We start from the raw sequence: 26,780 nt of genomic DNA, 5'->3' as shown, positions 1-26,780 counted from the left end.
CACTGTGGCCGCCGCTTAACAGGGTGGAAAAGAACGCCAATAATAAAGAAAACAGAAGTGGTTGTTAAACTTGGCTTGAAGTGCGCAGAGACATTTGGAAAAGGCAACTCCTTTTCTCCCTGTTCTTTTCTGCTTTCTGTAATGAGCTTATCTTGAATTGAATCTTTTTGTGACTGTCCAGTTATCCCTCTCTCTTCATAGCAAATACCCAATTTCCTGTCACCGTGAACTGTGCTCCTCTCCGTGTTCCTTTTAACCAGCAATCTCATATTATTTTTCCACCCTACTGACTTGTTTAATGCCAATTCCTCCCCCACAACCCAGGAATCCTGAGGACAACTGTGCAGTGAAGGGAGTGGGAGGACATATGTAACAGTTTTTGGGACATTCTGATCAGGCTAGAGTTGACCACTGTGAGAGCAGAATACTGGACTGAATGGTCCAATGGCCTGACTCAGCAGACTTTTCCTATCTCCTTAGAGTTCCCAGGGCTCTCTGGGGGGGAGCCAAGGTAGTTACAGTTTTGAAACTTACAACAAGTCTATAGTGCAGATATAGCCTTATTGTATCTGTTCTCTCCTCCACCTCTCACCTTGCATGGCAGCCTCCATTTCATGGTTTTCCACACAGAGGAGTTCCATGATGTTCTGAGGATCTGGGACGGGCCTGTGGAGAAGGGGATTCTCCTGAAGGAAGTCAGCGGTTCCACTCTGCCCAGTGACGTCCACAGCACCTTCAACTCTGTGGTCCTCCAGTTCAACACAGACTTTTTCACCAGCAAACAGGGCTTTGCCATTCAGTTTTCGGGTAGGTCTGATAAACAGTACTAATCATTTGAGAGGAGGGCAAGAATCAGATGGAAATGCCTTTTCTCATCCTGTCATGGGCTTTAGACCAGGTGTCCTTAGGTGCAGAATCTTGAGCACTAGCAGCCCTTCTTGAATTGGTACCATGCTCTGCACTCCTTCCTCATAATCCCTTTGTCACTGCACACTAATGAATGGACCTTGGACCCATCAGAGCATCAGGAATGTCCTGAGGAGTGCCCCCCCCCCGCAAAAAACCCATGAACACAAAGAATCAAACATCAGCATTGAAAGACACTGGTCCTTTAACTGCCCAGGTGCAACTCTTGAGCAGCATGGCAAGATAGGCGATGTTGGCCTAGTTGCCTCAGCAAAGGGAATGTGTTCCCTCCTTCCCATCCATCCATTTGAAGTGAGGGCAACACAAGGGCCTCAGGTGCCCTCAGTCATGTCACCAGGAAGCTAAATCTGGATATACTGTGCTGTGATGTTATTTGCAAACAGGTATGAAAAAATAAGAAACCTCTAAGATAGTGGAGAACATTTCATGACCTTTGAAAGCTCATTTCCACAATGAAAATTCCACCCTGAGACAGTGTGTTACAAACCAAGCAAGCAGAAACACATTTGCACAGGAGAGGACTCTGAGAAGTTTATTTGGTGCACACCCAAGGGTGCATGGATCCCCAGCTATGCCTCTTGGGCCCCAGGATCAGCCAAAGTATGTCATAAATGCTTTCTAAACCCTCAGCACTTTCCCTCCACATTGCAGCAAATCATCAGCAGTCTTCTATTAGGCGTTGAATGATCTTATTTGAGTAACCCCTGAGAAGCACCTGGGGACCCTCAGTGTTCCCCCAAACAAAGCCATTGCTTTGTTTTATTTTTAATAAGCGTACTTTGGAGTCCCTCTTTTCAAGGGGCTGCTTGCTGCTTTCAGCACCCCCTCCAATTAAGAGGTATTCTGTCTGTTTTTAAAGCCTTGGGCACTGGAAAGAACAAGAGTGAGTTTTCACTTAACATAACATCAGATTTCCCAAGTTCCTTCCATAAAAAGGTCAGGCCCACGACTACCTCTGAAAGCTGGCGGCAAAATTCCTCTCCATCACTTAGTAGGAGCATCTTTTTGCAGTACAGTTTATTTGAGAGCATATGGTTGACATAAGATTGTAACAAAATGCCATGTAGGATTAGCAGATGCCCAGGCTTATTAAGTAAACATGAACGAGTGCAAATGTACATCAGGCTGAACTCCACGGAGCACACTTGAACTTGTCATCCCCCGCAGCTTTTTCCCAGCTGCAGAGGCAGATGTCATCTGTGAAACAAGTGATAGTGTGTGCTTGAGTATGCATCCCTGTGCAAGCTCACACGCACACGTGCAGACCAGAGTTTGACGTGAGGATGTGCAGAGTCACCAAAGCCTGTTGTCAGTGCCAGGCCTTATGCCCTACACTGAAACAGTGACAGCGCATCTAAGCATGTGCAGAGTGCACTTCATTACCACTGAGAAACCAAAAACAGAACATCTAGGCTGGGAGGAAGGGCAGTCTGCACACAAGCAAGAAGTTTCAGGCAGTGTTGTGGAATGGGAACACCAAAGGGGACCATGTAGCATAGATGGCCTGGCATTGTTGTTGTCCTCAACCAGCAAGAGGTAAACTTCTGCAAAACTTTTGAAGTGTAGGAATGCTGGTGTCGCCTAGTGGCTAACTATGGTGACAAAAGGAACCAGTGTGGTGGAGAGGTTAGAGTGTTGGACTAGGAGTGTGGACATCTTGCACCACACTTTTCTTCCATTGAGCAGGATGCAGGAAAACCTTGCAGCCTCATCCTTCCAAGTCCGGAAAGTGTCAGGCTATATAAATACCCCCAGATTGGCTAAGACAGGTATGCACTCTAGGAACTTCCCTAGAATGACAAGTGACACGTTCAGTGTCTGAGATGCACAGTTCAACAATGTCAGGCTATGGGTGGAGGTACCTGAAAGGAGAGTCATGTTCTCCAGCTCAGGATCCCCCACATCTGGACTAGACTGGAAACAGAACCAGGGAAAGCTGTGGCGAGTGGAAACCCCTGTTCTGTTGACTAGGCAAGAATAGAAGCCTGTGTCCCTGGTATATGCTGGTATTGGCCAATCCAGAGGATTAATACTGCCTGACAATCACATGTGCTTTTATTTTGATGGCCCTTCTCCCTTTGCTGCCTGCAGGGAGCCTTGAGCACCTCCATTCCAGGGCAAAAGAGAACAGGGCAACAAATGTGAGTTTTGCCCTTGAACAGTAGCCTTTTTTTCTGCACACACTTGCACACACCTCCCTCCAGCCAAGAGGTTCTCGACCCGTGGTTTGAACTGTGGAATCATTGAGAACTGGTTAATATATGAGAAACGCTGTTGCCTTAGTTCACTCACTTTTCCCCTTCTTGTTTTCAGTGTCCACTGCCACCTCCTGCAATGACCCGGGTGTCCCACAGAACGGGAGCCGCAGTGGCGACAGCAAGGAGGCGGGAGACTCCATCGTTTTCCAGTGTGATCCTGGTTACGCCCTGCAGGGGGATGCCAAGATCAGCTGCGTGCAGATTGAGAACAGGTTTTTCTGGCAGCCTGACCCCCCCACCTGCATAGGTAGAGGCTTCAACTTGGCTCCCTCTGAAGTTGACAGCAGCTAGAGACAGTCACAGTAGAACCAGCAGGAAAAGGAAGTGCTTAGCCCAGCTTGGATCGCTTCACTGCTTCATGAGAACTTAGCGTGGAGCAGGTCCAGAGCTGCAAGTGAAGTGATCTTTCAATCTAGTGTAGTAATAATAATAAATGAATACATAAATTATTATTATTGGACATTGTAGCAGATTATTGTGTGAAATAGAATATTCTTAATCCTACCTGTAGAATATATTGTGGTTTAAACAAATATAATCTGAATCTTGAAATACAGTTCATGGGAGGAGGAGGATAATCTATATTTATATTTAATTTTGTAATACAGTTTGTATCATTTTTATTTTTATTTTTAAAAAAGATGTTTCACTGAGGTCTTTCTCCTCTGAGCTGGCAAGTCAAATGAGTTGGGAGGAAGAGGACCCTGTAACTCTGCCAGTGATGAAGCTGCAATTCTCTCTCATCTTCCAGGATTTTGTGTTGCAAAGAGAAGATTGTAGTTGGTGGAGGGGGGAGCATTTTCAGGGATTGGAGGGAGTAAATATTGTGGGGAGGGGGATGAAGAGCACAAGGGCTTTTGTCAACTGCCAGCCACTATTATTTTCTTCACCAGAATGGCCCAGTATGATGCTGTGTCATGAGGTGGCATCATTCTGGGGCATTCTCCAGAAAACAAAATGGTGGGAACAGTTTGGGTGAATTCCACATCACCCAAATTCACTGACTTTTGAAATGGTGAAATAGGGAAGAGCAGTGTTACCCCTCTTTTTTTCACCAAACCTGCCTCCCCGTCCCCACCCCAAGGCAGCCAAAAGTTAAATGCATGCACACATAGGTCCACGCTATATTAAAATTGTCATGCCAAGTACACCGAAGCAATAAATGTTCAATTAATGGCCTAATTAAATGTTAGCTGTCTGTGTCATCCTCTTGTACTTAATTTGTATTTATAAAATATAATCCCAAGCAAGGGAAATTAATTAATACCCTTTCATTCTAAAACTAATTTAAAAAGAAGGTCAAGAGTTTTCTGTTTCTTTTCTTTCTTTCTCTGTTTTCACTGGAGGGCAGCTTATGGGTTTCATTCCTTTGTGAGTGACTAACTTGATAATTTGATACCCGACCCAACCAATCATAGCCGGATAAACCACTGCTTTGGAAAGTTTTGGAAAGGTGAAAATATACATTATTTTGGCAAACGTACTCCAAAAGGCATGGAAATGCCTTATAGTTGGATTCAGGACCCTGGACCCTCCAGATGTTGTCATGGGAGTTGGCGTCTGTCAACATCTGCTGGGCCCATCTCTGCCTTATAAGGAAAAGAACTGTAAGAAGGGAGAAGGGCCACATAACCATTCTGATGAAAATCCCCCTTGCCGAGACCATCTCACCTCACAAAACCTCAACTGAGCTCTGTTTTTTTATGTGTTTTGAGTCTGGGTGGTTGGAAATTACTTCCAGTCATTCAGAGGAGCATGTTGTTGGAGGGGAAAATGTCATTAGCAGCAAACCTAGGAAGATACAGGGGTTGTAGAGGAGGAAGCCACTCCTAAAGTTGCTAGGTAATACTCAGGTCCTTAAAAAGGTAACGGTAAAGGACCCCTGACAGTTAAGTCCAGTTGCGAACAACTCTGGAGTTGCGGCACACATCTCACTTTACAGGCTGAGGGAGCCAGTGTTTTTCTGCAGACAGTTTTTCTGGGTCATGTGGCCAGCATGACTAAGCCGCTTCTGGCGAAACCAGAGCAGCGCATGGAAACGCTGTTTACCTTCCCGCCGGAGCGGTACCTATTTATCTACTTGCACTTTTTGGCGTGCTTTTGGACTGCTAGGTTGGCAGGAGCTGAGACCTTTTTCAGGACCTGAAACAGATGCCTTGCATGTGTGCATGAGAAAGAGGCTCTGAAAGATAAGCCTCATGTATACCTTCTCTTATAGCTCCCTGTGGTGGGATCCTGACTGGGCCTTCAGGAGTGATCTTGTCACCAAACTACCCAGAGCCTTACCCCCCAGGAAAGGAGTGTGACTGGAAGCTGACTGTCTCTCCCGATTATGTCATTGCCTTGGTATTTCACACGTAAGTTCTCCAAGTTTCTCTTTCTTACCAGGTAAGGATGGGAGGGGGGTGCCTTCTTCAGTTTGCTGTTATGCTTTGAAATTCACGCTTCACCAAACTGTGTGATGCAGCTCTCTAGTGTATATGAGGAGAAAGTGCTCACAAAATCTGAATATTAGAAGAAAACAATTTACAAAAATGCATTACAGGAGAGGGAAATGGCTTGCAAATATGCAGACACTTGGCAAAATTAAGTACAAAAAATCCACAAATATTAGGAGAAATAGATGTGGAAATAAGAATTTCATGTGAAGTTCTTTTTTAAAAAAAACGCAAACGTATTTGAAAAATTGGGGGGAAATGGAAAAAATGGAAAGAAAATCATTTGGAAAAATGAAAAAAAAGGAGCAACCCCCTCTGTGTTAATCATCATGTATTTTCTCTTTTCTCCTGGAGGCAGAGTTTCAGGGTGCCTGGGGCACCACCAGTACTTTAGTGCTCTTACATGATTCTGTATTCAATTTCCAGACTTGGTTCTAACCATAGTGCAAGTTCAGTTTGACATATTTTTTCAATGTGCATATTTCCTTTTCTTTTCCAGGTGTGCATGAGTGCATATGAGTGCATATGCAGATTGAGGAACATATCAGACACAAAGGAATCTTGATGTGATTATGTGCTCACATCAGGAATCTGTTTTGTGTGGTGGTTTTAATCTATGTGCTCCTGCACATCTCTTACCTGTGTAGGGAGGGAAATATAAATTTTGAAAGGAATGACTTCCGTAACACACTTCACATTTATTGCAAAAGGGGGAGGGGGTGTCATTAACATCAGCAGTCCTCATTATTATTGCTTGTAAGCCGCTCTGAGCCCGGCCTTGGCTGGGGAGGGCGGGGTATAAATAAAAATTATTAATATTAATATTACAACAACTGGACTGTATGATATTCTTAGTCACTGACTTCTCCCCACTTAGATAGATGCGTTTTTTTCTGTTACTATTTTTTGCAAATTTGAGCAAGGAGGAAAACTGGAATGAAGCTTGGGGTTGTTCCTACCTTCTTGTAGATAGAACATTGAAATAAATCAAAGATGGGTGTCCTCTGCAAGACCCACACTGACAACTGAACGCCTTTGATCATATGAGATGCTTTTTAGCCACCATCCAAAATGGCTGCAGGCATCTGCTGGAACTTCAGCTGTTAGAAAACCTCCTTACTGATAATGCTCTGAGATCAGGCAAAGAGCTTTTGTAACATTGGTCAGATTTTAATTCTGCTTTTGGCAGGGTGAAGATTTTGTCAACAATGATAAATCTTTTTGGGTGGGAACATTCCTCATTGTCATGGTGCAGATTTTTGTCAACAATGATAAATCTTTCTGGGCAGAAACATTTCTCAGCCTAACTTTTGAGTTCAGTTTCAGCTGCTGCAAACTTGGAAATGGAGGTGGGAAATAACCAAAGGGTTGTAAAAGTTGTTACATAGATATGTGTCAGGGAACTGACATCAGAGGCACGGGAGAAGGAGAGGGTCTCTGATTCTGCAGGAGAAGGTCCCAGCACTAGGGGGAGACTCAGCTGGGAAGAAGGGGAAGGGAATAAGTAATAACACCAGGGATCCAGGAGAGCAACGGGACAGGGAGGTGCAGGGGCTCCAGGACTCTTTGTTGGATGTTAGTGAGGAGAGCCCAGGCACCCCGCTACCCACGCCCACCCTGCGCAGGAGACTCCCACGCAGTGAGAGGCGGAGACGATTGGGCGTCAAACAACTCTTATGTTGGCAGTTTCAAAACCTTTATCAATACTGGGTGTAAACTGCAACCTATAATGTTTGGTATGTTTAAGGTACATTACCACTCTCTTAAGAGCAGAGAAACATTTCATAGTGGGCTTTTCCACACTGTGAAGCATCTTTTAACAAAAGCTTAACTGTTTCATATTTTACACTTGGTGAATAACACAAATCATAATCTTCACCTGGAATTTGTTGAAAACCTCTAGCAACTAGTCTTGCCTTGTACCTTACAACTTCATTTTTGTCATTCATTTTAACTCTATAAACCCATTTTGAATCAATAAATCTCATATCTGGGGTTTGTGGTACAAGAGACCAAGTGTTATGCTCATTTAAAGAAGCTATCTCAGAGTCCATAGCTTTATACCAATTTACAGCTTGGTGCTTAGGTAAATTCTGAACATCATTGTAGCTTTTTGGCTCAAAAACCACCTTATTGGCATACACAGTATTAAAATGTTCATCTGCGAAACGTTGTGGCTTCTGCCTCTTTCTATCTGAACGTCTCAGTCCGGAAGGAGAGTCAGACTCCTCAGACTTAATGGGACTAAGTGAACTACTAGTTTCAGGTTGTAAATCATCATTGTCAGACTGAAGAGGTGCCTGTAGGCTAAGCTCACGGTCAGAAAACTCAAGAGAATCTAACCTCCCCTCAGATGCCTGTGACTTTAAATCAAACAAATTATCAGATTCAACAGGCTTTTTGTCTTTCCCCATTAATTCAGAAGCACCATTTCCTGCTGCTGCTGCTCCTGCTTCCTCTTCTTCCTCAGTATCATTTATACCATCAGTATCTTGGAAAACAGCAACCCCATTCCAATTTACAGTTTGTATCATGCTTCTGGTAATATGAAATTTGCCAGTTGCTGGTATATAAATTCTGTACGCCCCCTGCTGGTAGCCCATTAATTTTCCCTGGACACTACGCTCACCCAATTTCTGCTTAGCGGGATAATGCATAATTACATCTGAACCCCAAATACGTAGGTATTTCAGATTAGGGCGTTTTTTTAAACAGCTTCTCATAGGGGGTGACATCTAAACCAGAATGATAACTGCGATTTCTAACATAACAAAAGGCATGGAGCGCTTCAGCCCAAAAGTCTTTGGGCAGATTAGCATCGTGCAGATAAGTTTTAACCCCTGCCTGCAGGTCACGCTGCACAACTTCAACAAGCCCATTTTGCCAGGGACTTCGGGGGCAAGATAACTCATGAGTAGTCCCCTGCGCTTCCAGGAATCTCTCAAAATCCTCAGAAACAAATTCCCCGCCCCGGTCAGAAAACAGGTTCTTAATTGGTTTGTTAAAGTGCGTTTTTACCCAGTTGCAAAAAACCTTGTACTTCTCAAATGCTTGGGACTTCTCAGCTATTGCATAAGTCCAACAATATCTACTATACTGGTCTATCAGGGTAAGCCAGTACTTAGAACCTCCTAATGATGGTGGGAGTGGCCCAACTAAATCACAATGTACACGCTCAAATGGCTCAGTTACTTTCCTATCTGAGCACCTACCCTTGCGTGCAACCTTAATCTTATTCTTGCAACAGGATAGACACTGCATAAAGAATTTGCATGGTTTTAAGTTGAGGCCATTGACAATATCCTGTGTCTTAATTACATCAGCAAAATTCAGGTGTCCCAGAATTCTGTGCGCCACGTGGATACACCCAGAATGTGGCCTTACATTCCTCAACCCCTGGCTTGACTGTGCTGCTCTGCAATTTATAGGCGATTGTGAGTAGGTGCGAAAATACAGTCTATATAAACCATCAGATTCCCGGGCATACAATAGACGTTTGTTCCCCTCGAAAAACTCACACATTGACTTTAAGAAACGCACAGTTATGCCTTGACGAGCAAAACACCTTACTGATAATAAATTGTCCACTGACGGGCAGTAAATGCAGTTCGCTATTGTAATGTTTAAAGAGTCAAGTTTAACGGTACCCCTGCCAAGCGACTGCAAGACTTGTGAATTGGCTAAATGTACATTACCAATTTCCTCTTCGAAAGAAATAAACAAGCTTCGATCATTGCAGATATTTTGAGATGCTCCTGAGTCGATAACAAAAGACTTCCACTTGGCACCTTTAATTCTTTTACGATCTTTAGTCCGAGCATGAAAAGCTCGCGGCTCGTTTCTGTCTTTACAGTACGATGCCGGCTGCTGGGCTGACGACCGTGATTGACGAACAGAAACAGGCTTGGGAGTACTTTGTTTTCTTTTGGATCTGCAGTCCCTTGCAAAATGTCCTTGCTTATTGCAGAACCAACAACGCTTTGCAGCTTTAAATGCAGTTGTATCACCACAGGTTTGCATATGGCGTTCCTCATTCTTTCTGGAAACAGGAGTGCTTATGGCACAAGCCTCCCTTCTATCCAACTCGCCCATTAATCTTGCCGTTACCCCTTCCACAGTTAATTGTGCTGGTGGAACAGCAGATATCTGGCTAGCTATACCATCAAAGTCCTCATTAAGGGAACAAAGGATGATAAAAACATACTGAATATCAGGTATCTCCATGTCCCTTCGAATTAACTCGCCGCGTATTGCCTCCAGACGTCTCAAGTGTGCTGCCAAATCACCACCAGGCTGCAACTTCGTCTGGTACAACTGCTTGAAAAATGTCAATGCAGACGCTGACTCTTTTCTAACATACACTGCTGCAAGACTGTCCCACATTTCTTTGGCAGTTTTCTTATCTCTTATATAGACTACTTGCTGGTCGCTGACTGCCAAATTAATTATCGCCCTGGCTTTTGCATCTCCTTTCGACCAAGCATTAGTTACAGGGTTAGGAGGGTCATCAGTTACATAGGTCCATACTTCTCTAGAGGTCAAAAGCGCCTCCACCCGAAAAGACCATAAACTATAGTTCTCATCTGTCAGCTGTGGGAAGACCAGAGCCTTCTCAGCTTCAGGAACCCGGTCAACCATTCTGGAACTCTTCCAGACCCACAAAAACTACGCTAACAGGAGAAGGAGTTTTCAAACCTTTCTCAGAGTCCAAAAATATGCAGTCATCCACTCAGCAGCTGGGCCCATAACCAAAGATGTTGGCTTTTTGCAGTATGGTAACGCTGCAGAGAGCTTGCTGGGGAGAGCATGCATTAAAAAGAAAGGACTCAAAAATAACTTAAAGAAGGTTTTAATAAGAAAAACAAAAACTCCATTTACACTAAATACATCAACAAACCAAACCAGACCCAACCACCAACCCATCCCCCAGGGTAATGGGAGAGCTAGATGCTGCTCCTTATATACTCTACCCAAATGCTGACACACCTTAATCAAATACAACTCAGCAGCACCTGCTATGTTACACAGCTGTAAAGCTGGGTCTCGTTATCTTGCTCTGGCCCTTGCTCCGGCCCCTTAAAGACATACACATGGAGTGGAACAATGATGAACCTTTACATTTAAAGAAACCATTCAACAGGCAGTGCTTTAAGAAACGCCCACAGACAGATTCTACGAGTGACTAAGGGCAGCCACGCTGAGATGGGCTGTGCAGTCCGGAGGGTTTAACCAGGCAAACTAATGCTCAAACGGAGCAGGATTACACATGAGTAACTCCCAACCACTACAATATGCTTTGCTTTTTCTTGGAGTATTTGTTAACCAGTGTGTTGCCAGCGTGATAAACACATTAGCCCAAGTTGAAACCCCAGCTTGCATTATCCCTGTTTGTTAAGGCCCTAAAGATGCTATTTTGCTCCCTGTCTCTCCTCACCACCTCATTTGCTGAAGTGAGAACAATGGGATGGGAGGCACAGTGTAGATCCTGCTTTGCAGTAGTAGCACTTTACAGATTCACCAGGAAGCCTTTTCTGCTGCCTTTTTGCTGGCAAGTGACAACTCATATTTTCCCTACAAGTATTCTTTACCAGTGGATAATACATTTGTTTACATATTTCATATATATATGAAATTGGAAATATATATGTATATATGTGTGTGTGTGTATTATTGTTTATTAAATCAGTATCCTGTCATTCTGCCAAATGAATCCCACGGGAGCACGCTTTGTATTTTTCCTCCATGCTGCTTTTATTGTGTATCAGTATAGTGTTGTTTTAATGTGAGAGCCCTTTTCATGTAAGTGGTCACATGAAGGGTCAACACTGTAATGAAGCAGGGGATGAAGGGCTTTGCCACTGGCCTCATCTCCAAACTTCCATGTCTCCTTGACTTTGGTGCGTTGTTAGACGAAAGTCTGAAAGGTGAGGTAGCTCTACCTAGGGAGGCTCCATGGCATGATTTGGAGCCTTGCACAAATTAGAGTTCCATATTGTGTGGAGGAGCCTTTGCAAGGACATCTGCCTCCCCATTAAACTTTTGCCAAACACGTGGAGCTCAAAGGAGCAGGGCAGGGCAGTTGCATGACATTGGGGTGTGGTTCAGGAGGCACAATCCTATTCCTCTTCTCCACGGTATGCCTCCACATAGAGGGCCAATGACTGTAGACTCCATCTCAGTTCCAGCAGATCTTAAGGCCCTTTTCTGAAGCTGGTGTTTACATCCCAAGGCTGCATGTTTAAAAATCAAAACATTCTATTTTGATGGGCAATTTTTTTGTTGTATTCTCATGTTGTAAATCTTAGCATGACCATAATAGAACCTCCTACTGGCTACCGTTCCATTCTGCAGGCTCTGAGAAACCTTCGCAACCATTCGCTTTTAAGCCATGCCAGCAGATCCCACCGGGTTCCATTGGCCCAATGAGTTTGTATTTCTGGGGCTTCTGCTTGGAAGACCTTCCACATTAATGCAGTTGCCCTTTTTCTATCTTGAGTCACGCTCCCAATTTCAAAGAGCTATTTTATCCTACTTCCATTTTCTCTGTTTAAAAAAAAAGTTAAGTTACCTCTTGTATGACGCAAACTCTTATGTGACCCATGGGGTTTCTCTCTACACTCAAGAATCCAAGCAAAAGCTATTTCAGACTTGGTAGTTAATTGCCATGGTGATGTTTCAGTCATTGGTATATTTGGATTTGATGCTATTTTGAGCAAAACTGAAATTAAGGCTCAATTTTTAGTTGCTGTTGTTTTCTTCTCCCATATTTTGAGCTTGAATTTTTATTTATGATGTTTATCTTATGGCTGCTGGCTGAAAACAATAAAGGTTTGCTGTGCTGAAACCTGTCATTATTTTCTGTTTTGCATGGTGGGTGAACCTAGGCCAAGGGGCCAAATGCAGCCCCTTCTCTTTGCTTCTCAGGACTCTGAGCTACACCCTGTCCTGCCCCTGTTTTGTGCCCTCCATGAGTACTTTGCCTGGCTGGAATGTGACCCTGGACTTTGATTATCCCATTTCCTTGCCTGAATAAATGATGGAGAGATATATGGTGTGGGGGTGGGTGTAGAATTCTCTGGCTTCTGCATGGCCAAAATGTAACCTTCTGTACAAAGGTAAGTATCACATGCAACCCCCCGCAGAAGGTTGTGCTCAGACAGAAAAATATTTCTCAACTCCGTTTTAGTTTATCACTTAATTCTAGTGTCATTTTAATAGAGGGGCAAATATACTTGGTGGCAGTGGTGGTAATGGTAATAAATCTCACACTGATGGATTTCCCCCCCCCCCTTCCTACCTTTTTCATCAGCTTCAATTTGGAACCAGGATACGATTTTTTGCACATCTATGATGGTCCCAGCTCGCTTAGCCCCCTTATTGGGAGTTTCTACGACACTCAGCTACCAGAGAGGATTGAGAGCAGCAGCAATAACCTCTTCCTGGCCTTCCGGAGTGACGCCTCCGTCAGCAACATGGGATTTGTAATCTATTACACAGGTGTGTGTCAAATTCTAGGAGATAGCTACGTTGTTATTATCTCTACCATTTTTTTATCCTGCCCTATCTTTTGCTACCAGTCCCTAGTCGCATTTAATTCAGCAGACATCTATGTTATATTACCATTGTGGCAGCGAAGGCTTGTCATGAGCATTGCATGGGGGGGGGCAGAGGGTTAGAGAGACAGGCGTGCGGGAGAGAGCGAGAGAAGAATGGGAGCTTGCACCATGGTTGAGGGAAGCAACAGAAATTAGTGGGGCAGAGGAAGCTGAGCTAATCCATTGGTCCAGCCAGCACAGTTTTGCCTATACTGTTTGGCAGTGGCTGCCCAGGGGTTCAGGCAAGCGTGTCTTTCAGACACTACCTGGAAATGACATGGATTGAGCTTCTAGTCTCATGTAAAGGCAGTGTGGTGCACATTTAGAAGGAAAGCCATCAGAATTTCAAAACCAGGAATGATTGCAGCTCCATGAGCAGTTTTTGTTTTAAAGGAAATATTAAACACTGCTGATTTTCATGTATAAACCTGCTGCCATTTAGCTGAGAATCACACCGTCTAACATTTTCAAAGGGGACAAGGGAGCAATTTATTTTTTTAAAACAAAAGCATAATCTCCTAAGTGGATGCCTGGTGAGGAACATCTGCAGAGGGAACGAAGTGGGATTGTACAGGTGTAATATATTCCATCTTCTTTCCCCTTCCATTTCTTCTCTGCATTTGACTAATCCCATCCTGCATTTGCAACCCTTCAAAGAGCAGAGCATGCCCTTTGCAACTTCCTCTCAGCTTTCAGCCTCCAGAGTACTTGGAGAGCACTGGGGGGTTAACCAGGTGCGCCTCTCTGTGTATTGCAGCAGGATTAAAGATTGCTTCACATGGGTTGTTAGCTCTCTCTGGAGGGAAAGGGTGGGGGTGGGGGTAACCTCTCTTGGCTTAATGCTGAATGCAGGGATGTCATTCTTAAAAAGGAATTTGGATGCTCTGCCCTGTCTCTCTCTCCCCTTCAACTCTGGCTTGTTCAAAGGGAAAAAATAACATGAAACTTTGCTCCAGAGTCAGACTTCTCTGTGGTGAAGTTAGTTCCATTTGAGAATTAATGCAGTGTAGCTGTTGAGAGAATGAACTGTAATCTTGGGAGTCCCGATTTCAAGTCTCACCTGAGCCAGATCACTCCCTCTAATAGCGAACTCAGTTGTTGCATGCTGACAAGACTGAGAACCAAGAAGGAATTTAAGAAGACCCCAGCTGCATTAGAGACTGCTCCATTAGGGCAAATGGGGCATTGTCCAGCCAAGCTCAGGCAGTCCCCAGGGCTGGCCCAGGATGTATTGCCTCTTGAGGTGATTCGCTTCCATAGAATCTGTAGCTCTGTCTTACTCCGCAAATCAGTTATGCTTCTCAGGTTTCACCAGGGCAGAAAGGATGACTATTAAACTCACTGGACTTAAGCCAGTTTAAATACGTCCTGTGTGTTTCTGTATGAAACTCCACCCAGAAGTCTCAATATTCACACCATAACTTACTCTAGGGTGAAAGAGAATGACCCCTGTCTCCCCACCCCACTGCCCCATCTATGCCACCTGTTGCCGATTCTGTTTTAACACACTGTCAGCCTCTCTTTCACTTCTTGAACATGAGCCTTATGTGAGTTTGGGGGGCTGTTAATCTCAGGATAAACTAATCTGTCAGCAAGCCCCAGGTTAGTAAGCCATGTTTTTAAAAGACACTGCCTGCCTCTCCCCCCATCTCCAGACCTAGCAATAACAAATTCTGGGTTTTTTAAAAAACTAAAAAAGCTCAATTATTGGTTATTTACATCCAGCCAATTAAACCTGTTTAGCTGTTGCTCCTTTAAGGCATTCACTTAGCTCTAGTTTTTTTAAAAGGCACCCAAAATGATTACAAGGTTGAAGGTCCTTCAAAATGAGAACAAGTGTGTGGCCACTAGTGCTGATGCTAGGAGTGCTGGTGATGTCCTGACCCAGGATGTTGGTCTTCGTAAAGCTGATGGTGAGGCTGAACTCCCTGCATCCTTGTGCGAAATGGTTTATGAGTCTCTGTAGAGCAGTGGTTCTTAACCTGTGGGTCCCCAGATGTTGTTAGACTACAACTCCCATCATCCCTGAGCTCTGGCCTTGCTAGCTAGGGGTGATGGGAGTTGTAGTTTAACAACATCTGGGGACCCACAAGTTGAGAAAGGCTGCTGTAGAGCTTCCTCTGTCCAGGCTGACCACGGCGATCTCTCCCACCAACAAAGGCAACCCATAGCACACGTACCATATGCCAATCAGGTAGAGATGATAACTCATAACTCATAACTGCTGGCTCTTGCATTGTTTTCGCTGCTTTTGCAGCACCAAAGTGACCTCTCCCAGGCACATGCCTGGGTGATGTTTATGGAGGTCCTGGTCTGCCCAGCCAACAAGATTCTCCCCCTCTTGGCCTCACTGATGTGGTCCAAAGGAAAGGAAAGCAATACAGTTGGCACCAGCTTGGCTGCAGGAGTTGCTGAAAGAAGGCATGCAAGATTCCAGCCACTTTAGGGACTCAACTCTGGATTTTTGGATGTAATGGAGTGATGTCACTTCATTCCATCCAGTGAGGGGAAATTAAAGACTGCAGGAGCTAAAACTGAGGGTTGTGAGCGGCAGAGACATAGCTCAGTGGCAGAGCATCTGCTTGCATGCAGAGGCTCCCAGGTTCAATCCTCAACATCCCCAAGTAGGGATGGGAAATATTTTGAACTGAAATCCGGGAGAGCTCCTGCCCCTGATTGTAGATGAAAATGATAGCAAAGGTGACGGGAAGAGTCAGAGGCCAAACAGAACAAAAAGTCCACAAGGAATGTAGAATATTAAAGAATATTTGAAGAACCGTGGTATACAGGGTAATCTCCTGGCAGAGCCAGACTGAGCCTTGTAGTATATAAAGGTAATTGACAATTTACGTAGAAATATGATAAAAAATAGAAGAAATAAGTAACTGTGCGGTAAAAGTGTATTTAACAGATAACAGATAACAGATAACATACAATGAAAATGTTTGGAAGCCTTTTTAAAAACTTTTTTCTTCTTTATTTTTTATTTTATTTTTATTTTATTTTTTATTTTATTTTATTTTTTCATAAATTGTAGTGTCATGTGTATTGTGTGAGGTATAAAAAGTATCTTTGCTTCACTTGTCATCATTTTCTTTTTTGTTACAAACAAAAACAGAGAGTGTTGTATAAATGTTGTATAAATGTATATTTTTAAAAATAATAAAGATTGAATAAAAGGGGGGGGGGAATGAGGGGATGGACCAATGACCTGACTCAGAATAAGGCAGCTTCCATTGTTCCTAAGATATGAGGAGGGTTGCTGTTCTTTTTTGTGTTTCTTTTTAATGTGTAATTCATATATACATAGTACTTAGATAAGATTTTTTATCACAAAATGCTCAATTAAACATGTATTTTATCTCAGTGTGCACATTTCTCAACATAATATAAACACTTTTGAGCCACAAACTGTATCTCTGCATTCAGAGAAGTGCAAAATCCTGAAGGATAATTACTGTCTGATTTGCGTATTGGTCCAGGAGTTTGCAAATTAGGTCAGTTTGCTTCAAAGTGCAGATCAATTGACATTCTCCATCTCCAAGCTAAGGAAGGAATGAAAGTGAAGAGAGAAGACATCTCCATGAAAAAGCTGGGGGGGGGGTAAGGACAGTTGGTCAAGGAATATCCCCCTCCCCACCTCTTTTTCCAGCAACAAAGCACAACATTGTGCAGTATGGTTTCATTTCATTTTTTTTCTCAAAGGGAGCGCAGAGGCAGAGATCAAGAGGAAGACCTAAGATGCCTGACAGCTGAGTGGGAGGCAGAGTGTCAAGCGGTAGCTGCTTCAGCTCCTTACATGAAAGGCACCACGGCTCTTCAGAATAACAAGTGGGGAGGGGGGGAGTGAGAAATAGAGGCACTGAATGGTGGCAGGAAGCCTGTAGGGGTGAGAGTTTCTTTAGCGTGGAGAAAGGGCCTGATAATAATATCCCTTAGAAGTCAACACTGCAGACAAGAAAGGCAACATTTTTATTTTTACTTTGTGGCTTGTGGCTGGAGTTGCCTGCAGGGAGGCTTTTGCTGCCTATCGTCATCAAGGCACTCTCTCTCTCTCTCTCTCTCTCTCTCTCTCTCTCTCTCTCGTAGTCAGAGGAGGCTGCTCCATTGGGGCAAATGGGGTGCTGTCCCACCAGCTACAGTCTTCCCTCAGCTATTCTCCACTCGCCTGCCTTCTTTCTTACTGTGGCAATTAGAGACCTGCAACTAATCTTGCACCAAAGAGTTGCCCCATTGTATCAGGAAACATTAGGGACACGGGTGGTGCTATAGTCTAAACCACAGAGCCTAGGGCTTGCCAGTCAGAAGGTCGGCAGTTCGAATCCCCATGATGGAGTGAGCTCCCATTGCTTGGTCCCTGCTCCTGCCAACCTAGCAGTTCGAAAGCACGTCAAAGTGCAAGTAGATAAATAGGTACCATTCTGGCGGGAAGGTAAACAGCATTTCCGTGCGCTGCTCTGGTTCGCCAGAAGCGGTTTAGTCATGCTGGCCACATGACCCAGCTCCCTTGGCCAATAAAGCGAGATGAATGCTGCAACCCCAGAGTCATCTGTGACTGGACCTAACGGCCAGGGGTCCCTTTACCTTTATCAGGAAACATTCTGTCCTCAAGGTACAAGGATTCGCCTTACTCCTTATCTTGTTACCACATACCAAAGTGTATGCACAATGCAGAAGAGGCCCACATGCTGCATGAAGGTGCTCAGAGAGTCCTTTGTTCGCTTGCTTAATTAATATGCAATTAACCAGAGTCCTTATATGGAATCATAGTAGGGCGTTATCCCAAATGATTGGAAGGTACTCCATGCATATGTATAGTCTTAACTGATAAGGGGAAAGTATATTAGGAAGCCCCCTTCTTTGGGAGGGTGCTCAGTCCTTTTGGATGTTAATCCACTGAGCCTCTTTGTCTGGCCAGCAAAGACAATAAACGTTCCTTTTTTCTTCTCATGCAACAGCGTGGTATTTTCCTTTCAGCCTGTTAAATTGCAACATTTGTTGTTGTTGTTGTTTAGTTGTTGAGTCGTGTCCGACTTTTCGTGACCCCATGGACCAGAGCACGCCAGGCACTCCTGTCTTCTACTGCCTCCCGCAGTTTGGTCAAACTCATGCTGGTAGCTTCGAGAACACTGTCCAACCATCTTGTCCTCTGTCGTCCCCTTCTCCTTGTGCCCTTCATCTTTCCCAGCATCAGGGTCTTTTCCAGGGAGTCTTCTCTTCTCATGAGGTGGCCAAAGTATTGGAGCCTCAGCTTCAGGATCTGTCCTTCCAGTGAGCACTCAGGGCTGATTTCCTCCAGAATGGATAGGTTTGATCTTCTTGCAGTCCATGGGACTCTCAAGAGTCTCCTTCAGCACCATAATTCAAAAGCATCAATTCTTCAGCGATCAGCCTTCTTTATGGTCCAGCTCTCACTTCCATACATCACTACTGGGGAAACCATAGCTTTAAATATATGGACCTTTGTTGGCAAGGTGATGTCTCTGCTTTTTTCCAAAGGGTGGCTCTAGCTGTCAGCTTCCTCCTCCTCCTCCTTGTCAGTGCTTCCTCTTGTAGAACTCAGCAGCGATGCCGATGAGGAGAAAACAACACTTAGTTGTTTTTGCCACTCGTTGGCTCTCTGGCTCCACCTTCTGCTGGGCTCCCTTCCTTCTGCCCTTCCAGTTCCAAGGAGATGGAGCTGCTCCTGGTCACAGGCTTTATCTGAGCGGTGCCTTTCTCATTAATGTCATACAGCAGCTCCACCTGATGCCATCGTCATGGCTCGGGTGCTTAACTCTGTCTCAGTGAATAAACAGGAAGCCATTGCTTCTTAGGATATCCTGGCCCCAAACCATATAGGACTTACCGGTAATAGGCCCAAACCATCCTGAATTGTAGCCTGAAGCAGTTTAGAAACCTGTGAAGCCTTTGAAGAGATGTTCTGATTTGCCACAATATTCTGGCAAGCTTTGTAGCTCAGTGGCTATGTTCTACCTCCAGAGGCAGGATGCTTCTGAATACTTGTTGCTGGAAATCATGCATGTGAAAAGCTACTTGCAGACATCCCATATGGATCTGGTCAGCTGCTGTGAAAATAGGATACTGGACTAGATGTGTCTTTTGGTTCTCTTATCTTCTTTAGTTTCAGACGAGATGGACTCCTATTTGAAACCCTGGAAAGCCACTGCCAGCCAGTGTTGTAATACTAAACTGGATGGGTTGTCTGACTTGGCACAAGGCAGCTCCCTACATTCCTGAGCCATCTGATATATCCAATTCCCACTTGTCTAATGTCAGTGGTTGTTACCCAGATCCAGAGCCCCTTGCATGCAACTGGTTGAATGAATATGACTGTATGCATGGATCTCCACATCCACCTTGGAACAGGTGGTTGCTGCCAGCATGGGAGGACTGAGCTCAACAAATTTAGAAGGTCAAATGGTTTTAAGGAAACACTGCCTTAGAGGTTTCCTATGGTTTCTGTTTGTAGTTATTGGAAACTCAGTTGAGGCTGTAAATAAGCAGAATGAGCAGAAGCAAGTGGTAAAGAAGATGAGGTGACGTTACAGTATCCGACTTTTTACACCTAATGAGGACATAAGATCTTGAATCTTTTGAGGGAGAATAGGTGAGGTATGGGGGGAAGTCGTGGGTTTTGTGTTTTTTTTTAAAGAACCATGACAATCTAATTTCAGGGCACATTTTCTTATTGTTCCAGGGCCACGATGTTCACAATTAAAATAAAATACAATAAAAAGCCTTGGGCTTTTAATGAGCAATTTTCAAAAGACAAAAGCTATGGATTAATCAAAGCCCCTAATTATATTTCATGCATACGAAAACCAGGAGGAGATGAGGGGAGAATAGAGAAAAGGAGCACACTTTTTCTGGATTCATTCCCTCCCCCTGAATTATTTATATATAAATTGAGACATATTTCAATCCTATGGAGGTCTCTTCAGAAGGAAATCCTGATGGAATTCCATAGGGCATGTTTCTCATTAAGTGTGTATAGCAGTGTGTATTGCCTGCATAAGCCTGGTGGAATAGAAAAGTTTTCAACAGGGATTCAAAGGCTGAACCCTGCTGAATCCCTGTTCCATAGGTAGTCAATAGGTACTCCAGAATATGTTTTCCATAAACCATCCTGCATTCTTTCCTGAGAGGATCCTTTGGCACTTTGTTTTATTCAGAAAGACAAAGCAGGGGTGGTCACTAGCAGTAAACAGTTAACATCGTGGCAATTTATTGTTCCAGAAAACCCCAGAGAATCTTGCTTCGATCCTGGTTCGATTAAGAATGGCACCCGGGCTGGTAGCGAGTTGAAACTGGGATCCACTATCACCTACTACTGTGGCAGTGGCTACGTGATTGATGGGGTGTCTACCTTGACATGCATTATGGGAGGAGATGGAAAACCTGTGTGGAACAAACCAAGACCTACATGTACAGGTGAGCAGGGTAGAGTGGAAGTGGACTTCTTTCTGTTTAGTTAGTTATCACCTTCTGCACATGTGTCTCAAGGCAACGTGCAATAAAAACAGCTTGAAAACGGTTTTAGATAGCTGGTATATTTTAAATAAAACAATAGATACAAAATAGACACTTATGGCAGACACCCATTCATGCAGTTGGGAAAGGCTGTCAGAACAAAAAACGTACTTGTTTGTTTCCAAAAAGTGCCTGTTGTATCTCTACAGGAGTGCAGTTTCACAGAGTGGGCAGCCACACTGTGAAAGCCCTACTCCAAGCTACTGTGGGACTGGCTTCTGATATCTTTGAAACTTGCAGGAGGAGCTCTCGCACAGACCTCAGTGACCTACTAGATATATAAGGAATAATTATATATAAGGAAAAATTCTCCCAAAGCTGACCAGGGCAGCTTCAAATTGCATCATGTGAGCATTGCTGTTGCACGGGTACAGGTAGTTATGCACCCAAAATCATAGCAGAGCCGTTCAAGCAGTTACCGCCCATGTGTACCCCACTCCACTTCTCAACAACCCACATAGTTCAAGATGCTGCTCACAACAGCTTTTGAGATCAAACAGACCCTACATCATGGTGATAAACCTTCCAGTTGATGGCACAGAGTTTGTAATGAAATATGTATCAGGCACAAGTTCTGCTTAGGATGGAATCCTCTATTTCCTCAGTGAGATACTACAGAGTTCCTACTGCTTTCTGGGCATTGTATTAAGAGAATGCATTGTCTGATATCTTTTAAAAAAGGGGGGGGGAGAAAAGCATGTGCTGCATGACAGACAGACAAATTTATTGTTGCTGTTGTTGTTTTTTGCCCATTCCAGCACCATGTGGCGGTCAGTACACAGGATCAGATGGTGTTGTCCTGTCTCCAAACTATCCTCAGAACTACACCAGTGGACAAGTGTGCCTGTATTTCATCGTTGTGCCCAAAGACTATGGTATATTCTTGGTGTTCACAAGCCCTGATGGTTAAATTGCTCACGTTGTTACAGTTCTGCCCATCAGATGACATCTTTGTTTCCTAAGACAGGAAATAAAAACGCCACTTGATGGGAGAAGTATAATAAGAAGCAACACAATTGGTGATTTTCCCTCCAGAAGAATATATTCCACTGGTCCCTAAGGCTGTTGGAATGAGTAGTTTGAAAAACCTGGAGGCCACCAAGTTATTGAGGACTGGTCTAGTGGAATATTTTAATCTGCATGCAGCAGTGTATACACTTTATATTGGAGAGACCCAAGGATTAATTTTAGATGTGTGGGAGTGGTGTGGCCATGCACTGAAGACAAAATGGCACTCATCAGTTCAAAAGTTCAAAATGTTGTGTTGTTTTTCTCTGATAGAAAAGGATTGCCATATTGTCAAGATTAGTTTTGCTTTAAAGGCCAAGAGGGACGAGGAGTGTGGTTTGAGTGGAAAGCAAGGGAAGAAGGAGCCCACTAAAATCCTGTGCCCCCAGAAACCTGGAACCAATCCTGGAGATTCAACTGCCCTTCCCAGTGGCCCAAACATTTCAGCCAAAAGTACCATATTTTTCGCTCTATAGGATGCACTTTTCCCCCTCCAAAAATGAAGGGGAAATGTGTATGCGTCCTATGGAGCGAATGCAGGCTCCTTGGCTTCAGCGATAGCAACGGGAAGCCTCCGAAGCGCAGAGGGAGCGCTCCCTCCCCGCTCCGGAGGCTTCAGTCAGCTATCTGCAAGCCTTCGGAGTGCAGCTGGTGGTGGCGCCGTGCTCCGAAGGCTTGCGGATAGCAGCCTGAAGCCCGGGGAGCGCAGCGCCAACTCACGCTGCACTCCTCAGGCTTCAGGCAGCTATCTGCAAGCCTTCGGAGCGCGCCCCCAGCCCCGCAAGCTCTGGGAGCGGCGGCAAGGCTGCATGCAACCTTGCCGCCACTCCCGGACCTGTTCTGGGGGCTGGGGTCAGGGGAACCTCGGGCTTCCCCCACCCCAGCCCTGCGGCTAAAAACAAAGCCAAGACTTGGCTTCTGCCAAAGCTGCGCGCAACCTCTCCCGGCTGGAGAGGTTGTGCACGGCTAAAGTGGAAGCCAAGACAGCCAGCGGGATGGATCCCGCTCACTGTCTTGGCTTCTTTGCTCTTTGGGGCTGGGGGGGAAAATTATTTTCCCCCTTTATTTCCCCCCCTAAAAACTAGGTGCGCCCTACAGTCCGGTGTGCCCTATCGAGCGAGAAATACGGTATTCAGTGGAGAACTAATGCAGGGGTCTAAAGCCTCGACTCTTTGAGCTCTAGAAATCTTACAATTGTCCCCTGCAGCCACACTTTGTTGGGGAAGAGTGATACTTCCAGGGTTCCACAGAACAAGGGTGACCAGTGTGGTGCCCTCTAGATGTTGCTGAGCTACATCTCCCATCATACTTGACCGTTGCCGGCTATGAGTGTTGGGATCTGGAGTCCAACACCAACATCTGGAAGGCACCAGGTTAGCTACCCTTGCAGAGTGAAATCAGGACTAGCATCAGCATGTGGCATCCTTTGGCAGTTTCAGGCACTTCAGCATCCCAATGGGGCCTACCTGCGATTGAGAGAAGCTGTGATGGGCCTACTGTGGAAAATTAAAAAGGTGACTTTTCTCTTGACACTTACTAGAGACTGCTGCCACCCACCACCACCAGATAGACCTGCCAATGTGGCCCAATGGCTTAGGAAGCTGCCCACCAGGGATTGCAACTCCCATTGGCCCCAGCCAGCCTGGCTGTATGATGCAGGGCCTGATGGGAGTTGTAATCTAGCAAGCTCAGAAGGACACCACCTTGGACCTATTGGATATAGCATTATCCAGGCTTCACAAGTTGTGCCACAAAGTCTGACAAGAAAGGACTGTGAAGAATCTTCCTTGGAGGATTACCTGAGGGGGCATCAGGAGAAGATTGGGGCTCCCTGCAGCATTCCAGCGCAACATCTGATTTTGCAAAGTTCATAAACATTGCCGCTGGCTTCACTGCTGAAATTTCCTAACAAGAGAGCGAGGCACTTGTGAATCTGTAAATGGGCATTTACAAGCTGCAAATAACAAATCTAGCATGCAAAAAAAACAAGCGACAACAACAAGAACTTGAGCCTCAGGGTTTTGAGTCAGAAAAACTGCTGTTATGCTTTGAAAAAAAATAGATATGCATAAATAACCCAAAGCCCTCAGAAGGTAGTATTTTGAAAAGAAATAAATAAAATGGACTAATGAGCTGCCTGTTATTTATTTCCCTCTCATTTTTGGAGGGGGAGGAATCTGCTAGATGTATTTACAATGAAAGCATTTGGGGGAGCTGATGGGACTAAACATTGACTGCCTTTTTCTGAGCACAATCCAGACAAGTGCTGCTTCTGTGCAGCTTTCATTCATTTCCAGTGGGGCTTCTGGATCTTAATTTTGGGCATATTGCTGAGCACCCATAGCTCCTCCGATCCGCAATCTGTGTTCTTGCACGTTAAGATTGATTTTAAATATTTATAGTGTGCCCTTCATCTGTGTAGATATAAAAGGGCAGAGTTATACAATACATAATACAAACCAGCCATACAGTAAAATATAAAATAATAAAGCCCCACATCAGTATAGACAGTGGTAGCTGAAACCACAAAGGGTTTTATCCAACTAAGGCTCCATCTCCGCTATACATTCAAAGCAAGTACCACGTTAAATAGTTATGGCTTCCCCTAAATAATCATTGTTAGTTGTTGATTTTTTGTTGCGATTCTACATACTTTGAGGTATGCCAATACCACTCTGTTGTGTCTCTGTTGCTTCATTGGTGTGATGGTAAACTTCTGCTCTTTAATCTGCTGTTTAATTGCGCCAAATGTGCTTCATTGACAGTGGTGTTTGGTCAGTTTGCCTTCTTCCAGACCGCTCTCCACGATATCATCGAAGTGCATGATGGACCCAACCAGCATTCCCGTCTCCTCAGTTCTCTCTCTGGTTCCCACACAGGTAAGAGTATGTTCCCCCTCTCCCTAAGATCCTAAGCTTGCTTGGGCCATACATACTGCTCAGGCATCATTCAGTAGCATGGAGAGAAATCTGAGGGCCACAGCAACAGGTAGCCCTGAGGAGATGCCCTAACTAAGTGATGTTGACATATGCAGCTGAATTCCAGTTGTTGGGGAAAATGAGCGGGAGAGTGATATTGCCCTCCTGTCCTGCCTAGTGTGCCTTTCAGAGCAGAATGCTCGACCGGATGGGCCTTTAGTCTGATCCAGCAGATCAGTTGCTTTGTTCTTGTGAGGGAGTGGGTGAGTTTGTTCCATTTTATGTTGCTTCCCACTCAAACACCCTGGAGCAATTTACAACCAACGTATTTAAACCCCCGCACGCAATAAAAATCACATAAACATTAAAAACAGATTTAACTGTACAGTATCATAATATCTTATCGGTGGCCTCCAGAAAAAGAAAAAGAACATCTTTGCCTGTTGCCAAATCAATGATAGGAGGCTTGTTCATGCAGTGCACTGAGCACAGGTACAAGCTGTCTCTACACATGTGCAAGCGTTTGTGTAAAAGTGTGCGCTTGTTGGTTTGCACTCTGTAAAGTGGGGTGAGGGGCAGAACGGGTAGCTGCTATAGACAAGGCCTTTTGTAGAGGATGCCTGGTACATTCGTGCCTAGCATAACTGAAATCTGGGCTACACTCCCCTGGGGGTAGGCATGGAAGGCAAATATAGAAGCTTGACTTGTGGGAAAGTCCTGAAACTAGAGGGGAGATGAGAATAGGATGGATGCGGGGCAGGGTGTATGGCCTACATAGCTTAGTGGGCAGTCAGGAGAAGGTCCATAACATACTTGCCCTGCAGTAGAGTGTTGTGAAGCTCCATGCTTGATGTTTAAGCACTGTGCCAATAGGAAACAGAAATATATAACGTTATGAATGCTTCCAGCTGCATCATCTGTCAGGGAAATTGCATCCTTTGTGAGAATGGCTGAGCCCTGGAGCCTTTGCACAAGTAGTTGCTCTTGCAAAAGGCTCCCTTTATTTGTAGTTTAGTCATTTAGTTGTGTCCGACTCTTCGTGACCCCATGGACCAGAGCACGCCAGGCACTCCTGTCTTCCACTGCCTCCCGCAGTTTGGTCAAACTCATGCTGGTAGCTTCGAGAACACTGTCCAACCATCTCATCCTCTGTCGTCCCCTTCTCCTTGTGCCCTCAATCTTTCCCAACATCAGGGTCTTTTCCAGGGAGTCTTCTCTTCTCATGAGGTGGCCAAAGTATTGGAGCCTCAGCTTTAGGATCTGTCCTTCCAGTAAGCACTCAGGGCTGATTTCCTTCAGAATGGATAGGTTTGATCTTCTTGCAGTCCATGGGTCTCTCAAGAGTCCTCCTCCAGCACCTTACTTAAGGTGCAGAGGTCAGAGCAGCACAGCAATGGTGATGCAACATTGCGGCAGAATTAGAAGTGTGACCCCACTTCCAGTGGTTCATGAAGGTGCCCTACACCTGAGCGAACATGTGACTATGGCACAACTTCTTAGTGTTTTGTTGATCAACCCCATTCTCAGCCTCTTGCCATATGGGAAGTAGCGTCCCACTGGTACCTATATTGGAAGCCCAGTAAGACACAGACCTTTATCCCTCGCAATACAGGAATGGGGATACATTGCAATCCTTTCTTTGCGTTTTGGGCTCTGCACACCCATGCAACAAAAGATATCTGAATTACCCAGGGACATGTCAGCTGTGGAGTGTGATCCCACCAAATGGGGGCCAAACATTTTCATAGTTTATGACCCATAGGCTTGCAGCAAGTAGAGACTTCCTGCATAGCTCAATCCCCCTCCCAGCCTGAGTTGCAAGAGGGAGTGGAATCAAAACATCTGGAGCCATCCTCCCCCTTGCTCCTCAGGTGCTTACCTCCACTCTTCTTGCTGGGCTGGTAGAGAGCTCTGGGGCTGGGCCAGCATCTGAACAGTTGACTCCAGGCTTGGCAGATGCCTGCCCCCTGACCACATCCAAGCTTCCAAGCAGAGGAGGAAGCACTCTGTGCAGAGAGCATTATCAGGAGGTCCTCCAGCAACACTTCTTTTCTGTCTGGAGCAGCATGGTCCTACAGCATTCCCATCCAGGTAACTTTCCAG

General features: G+C 44.9%; 1 protein-coding gene across 12 annotated transcripts in view; it reads left to right on the top strand.

The window, feature by feature from the left end:
• CSMD2 (CUB and Sushi multiple domains 2) overlaps window positions 1–26,780 on the top strand; it is a 495,517-nt gene that overhangs the window by 377,956 nt on the left and 90,781 nt on the right. For all 12 annotated transcript variants that reach the window (XM_083511538.1, XM_083511534.1, XM_083511540.1 and 9 more), the window contains 7 exons: window positions 605–807; window positions 3,241–3,432; window positions 5,404–5,542; window positions 12,933–13,120; window positions 20,458–20,652; window positions 21,510–21,626; window positions 24,525–24,638. In XM_083511538.1, the coding sequence (XP_083367664.1) occupies window positions 605–807; window positions 3,241–3,432; window positions 5,404–5,542; window positions 12,933–13,120; window positions 20,458–20,652; window positions 21,510–21,626; window positions 24,525–24,638 (1,148 nt within the window). The remainder of the gene's footprint in view (window positions 1–604; window positions 808–3,240; window positions 3,433–5,403; window positions 5,543–12,932; window positions 13,121–20,457; window positions 20,653–21,509; window positions 21,627–24,524; window positions 24,639–26,780) is intronic.

Source organism: Podarcis liolepis (assembly GCF_965112155.1).
Source record: "Podarcis liolepis genome assembly, chromosome: 7".
In the NCBI taxonomy this organism is placed as follows: domain Eukaryota; kingdom Metazoa; phylum Chordata; class Lepidosauria; order Squamata; family Lacertidae; genus Podarcis; species Podarcis liolepis.
The sequence above is the reverse complement of the archived record's forward strand: the minus strand, read 5'-3'. Positions and strand labels throughout refer to the sequence as shown.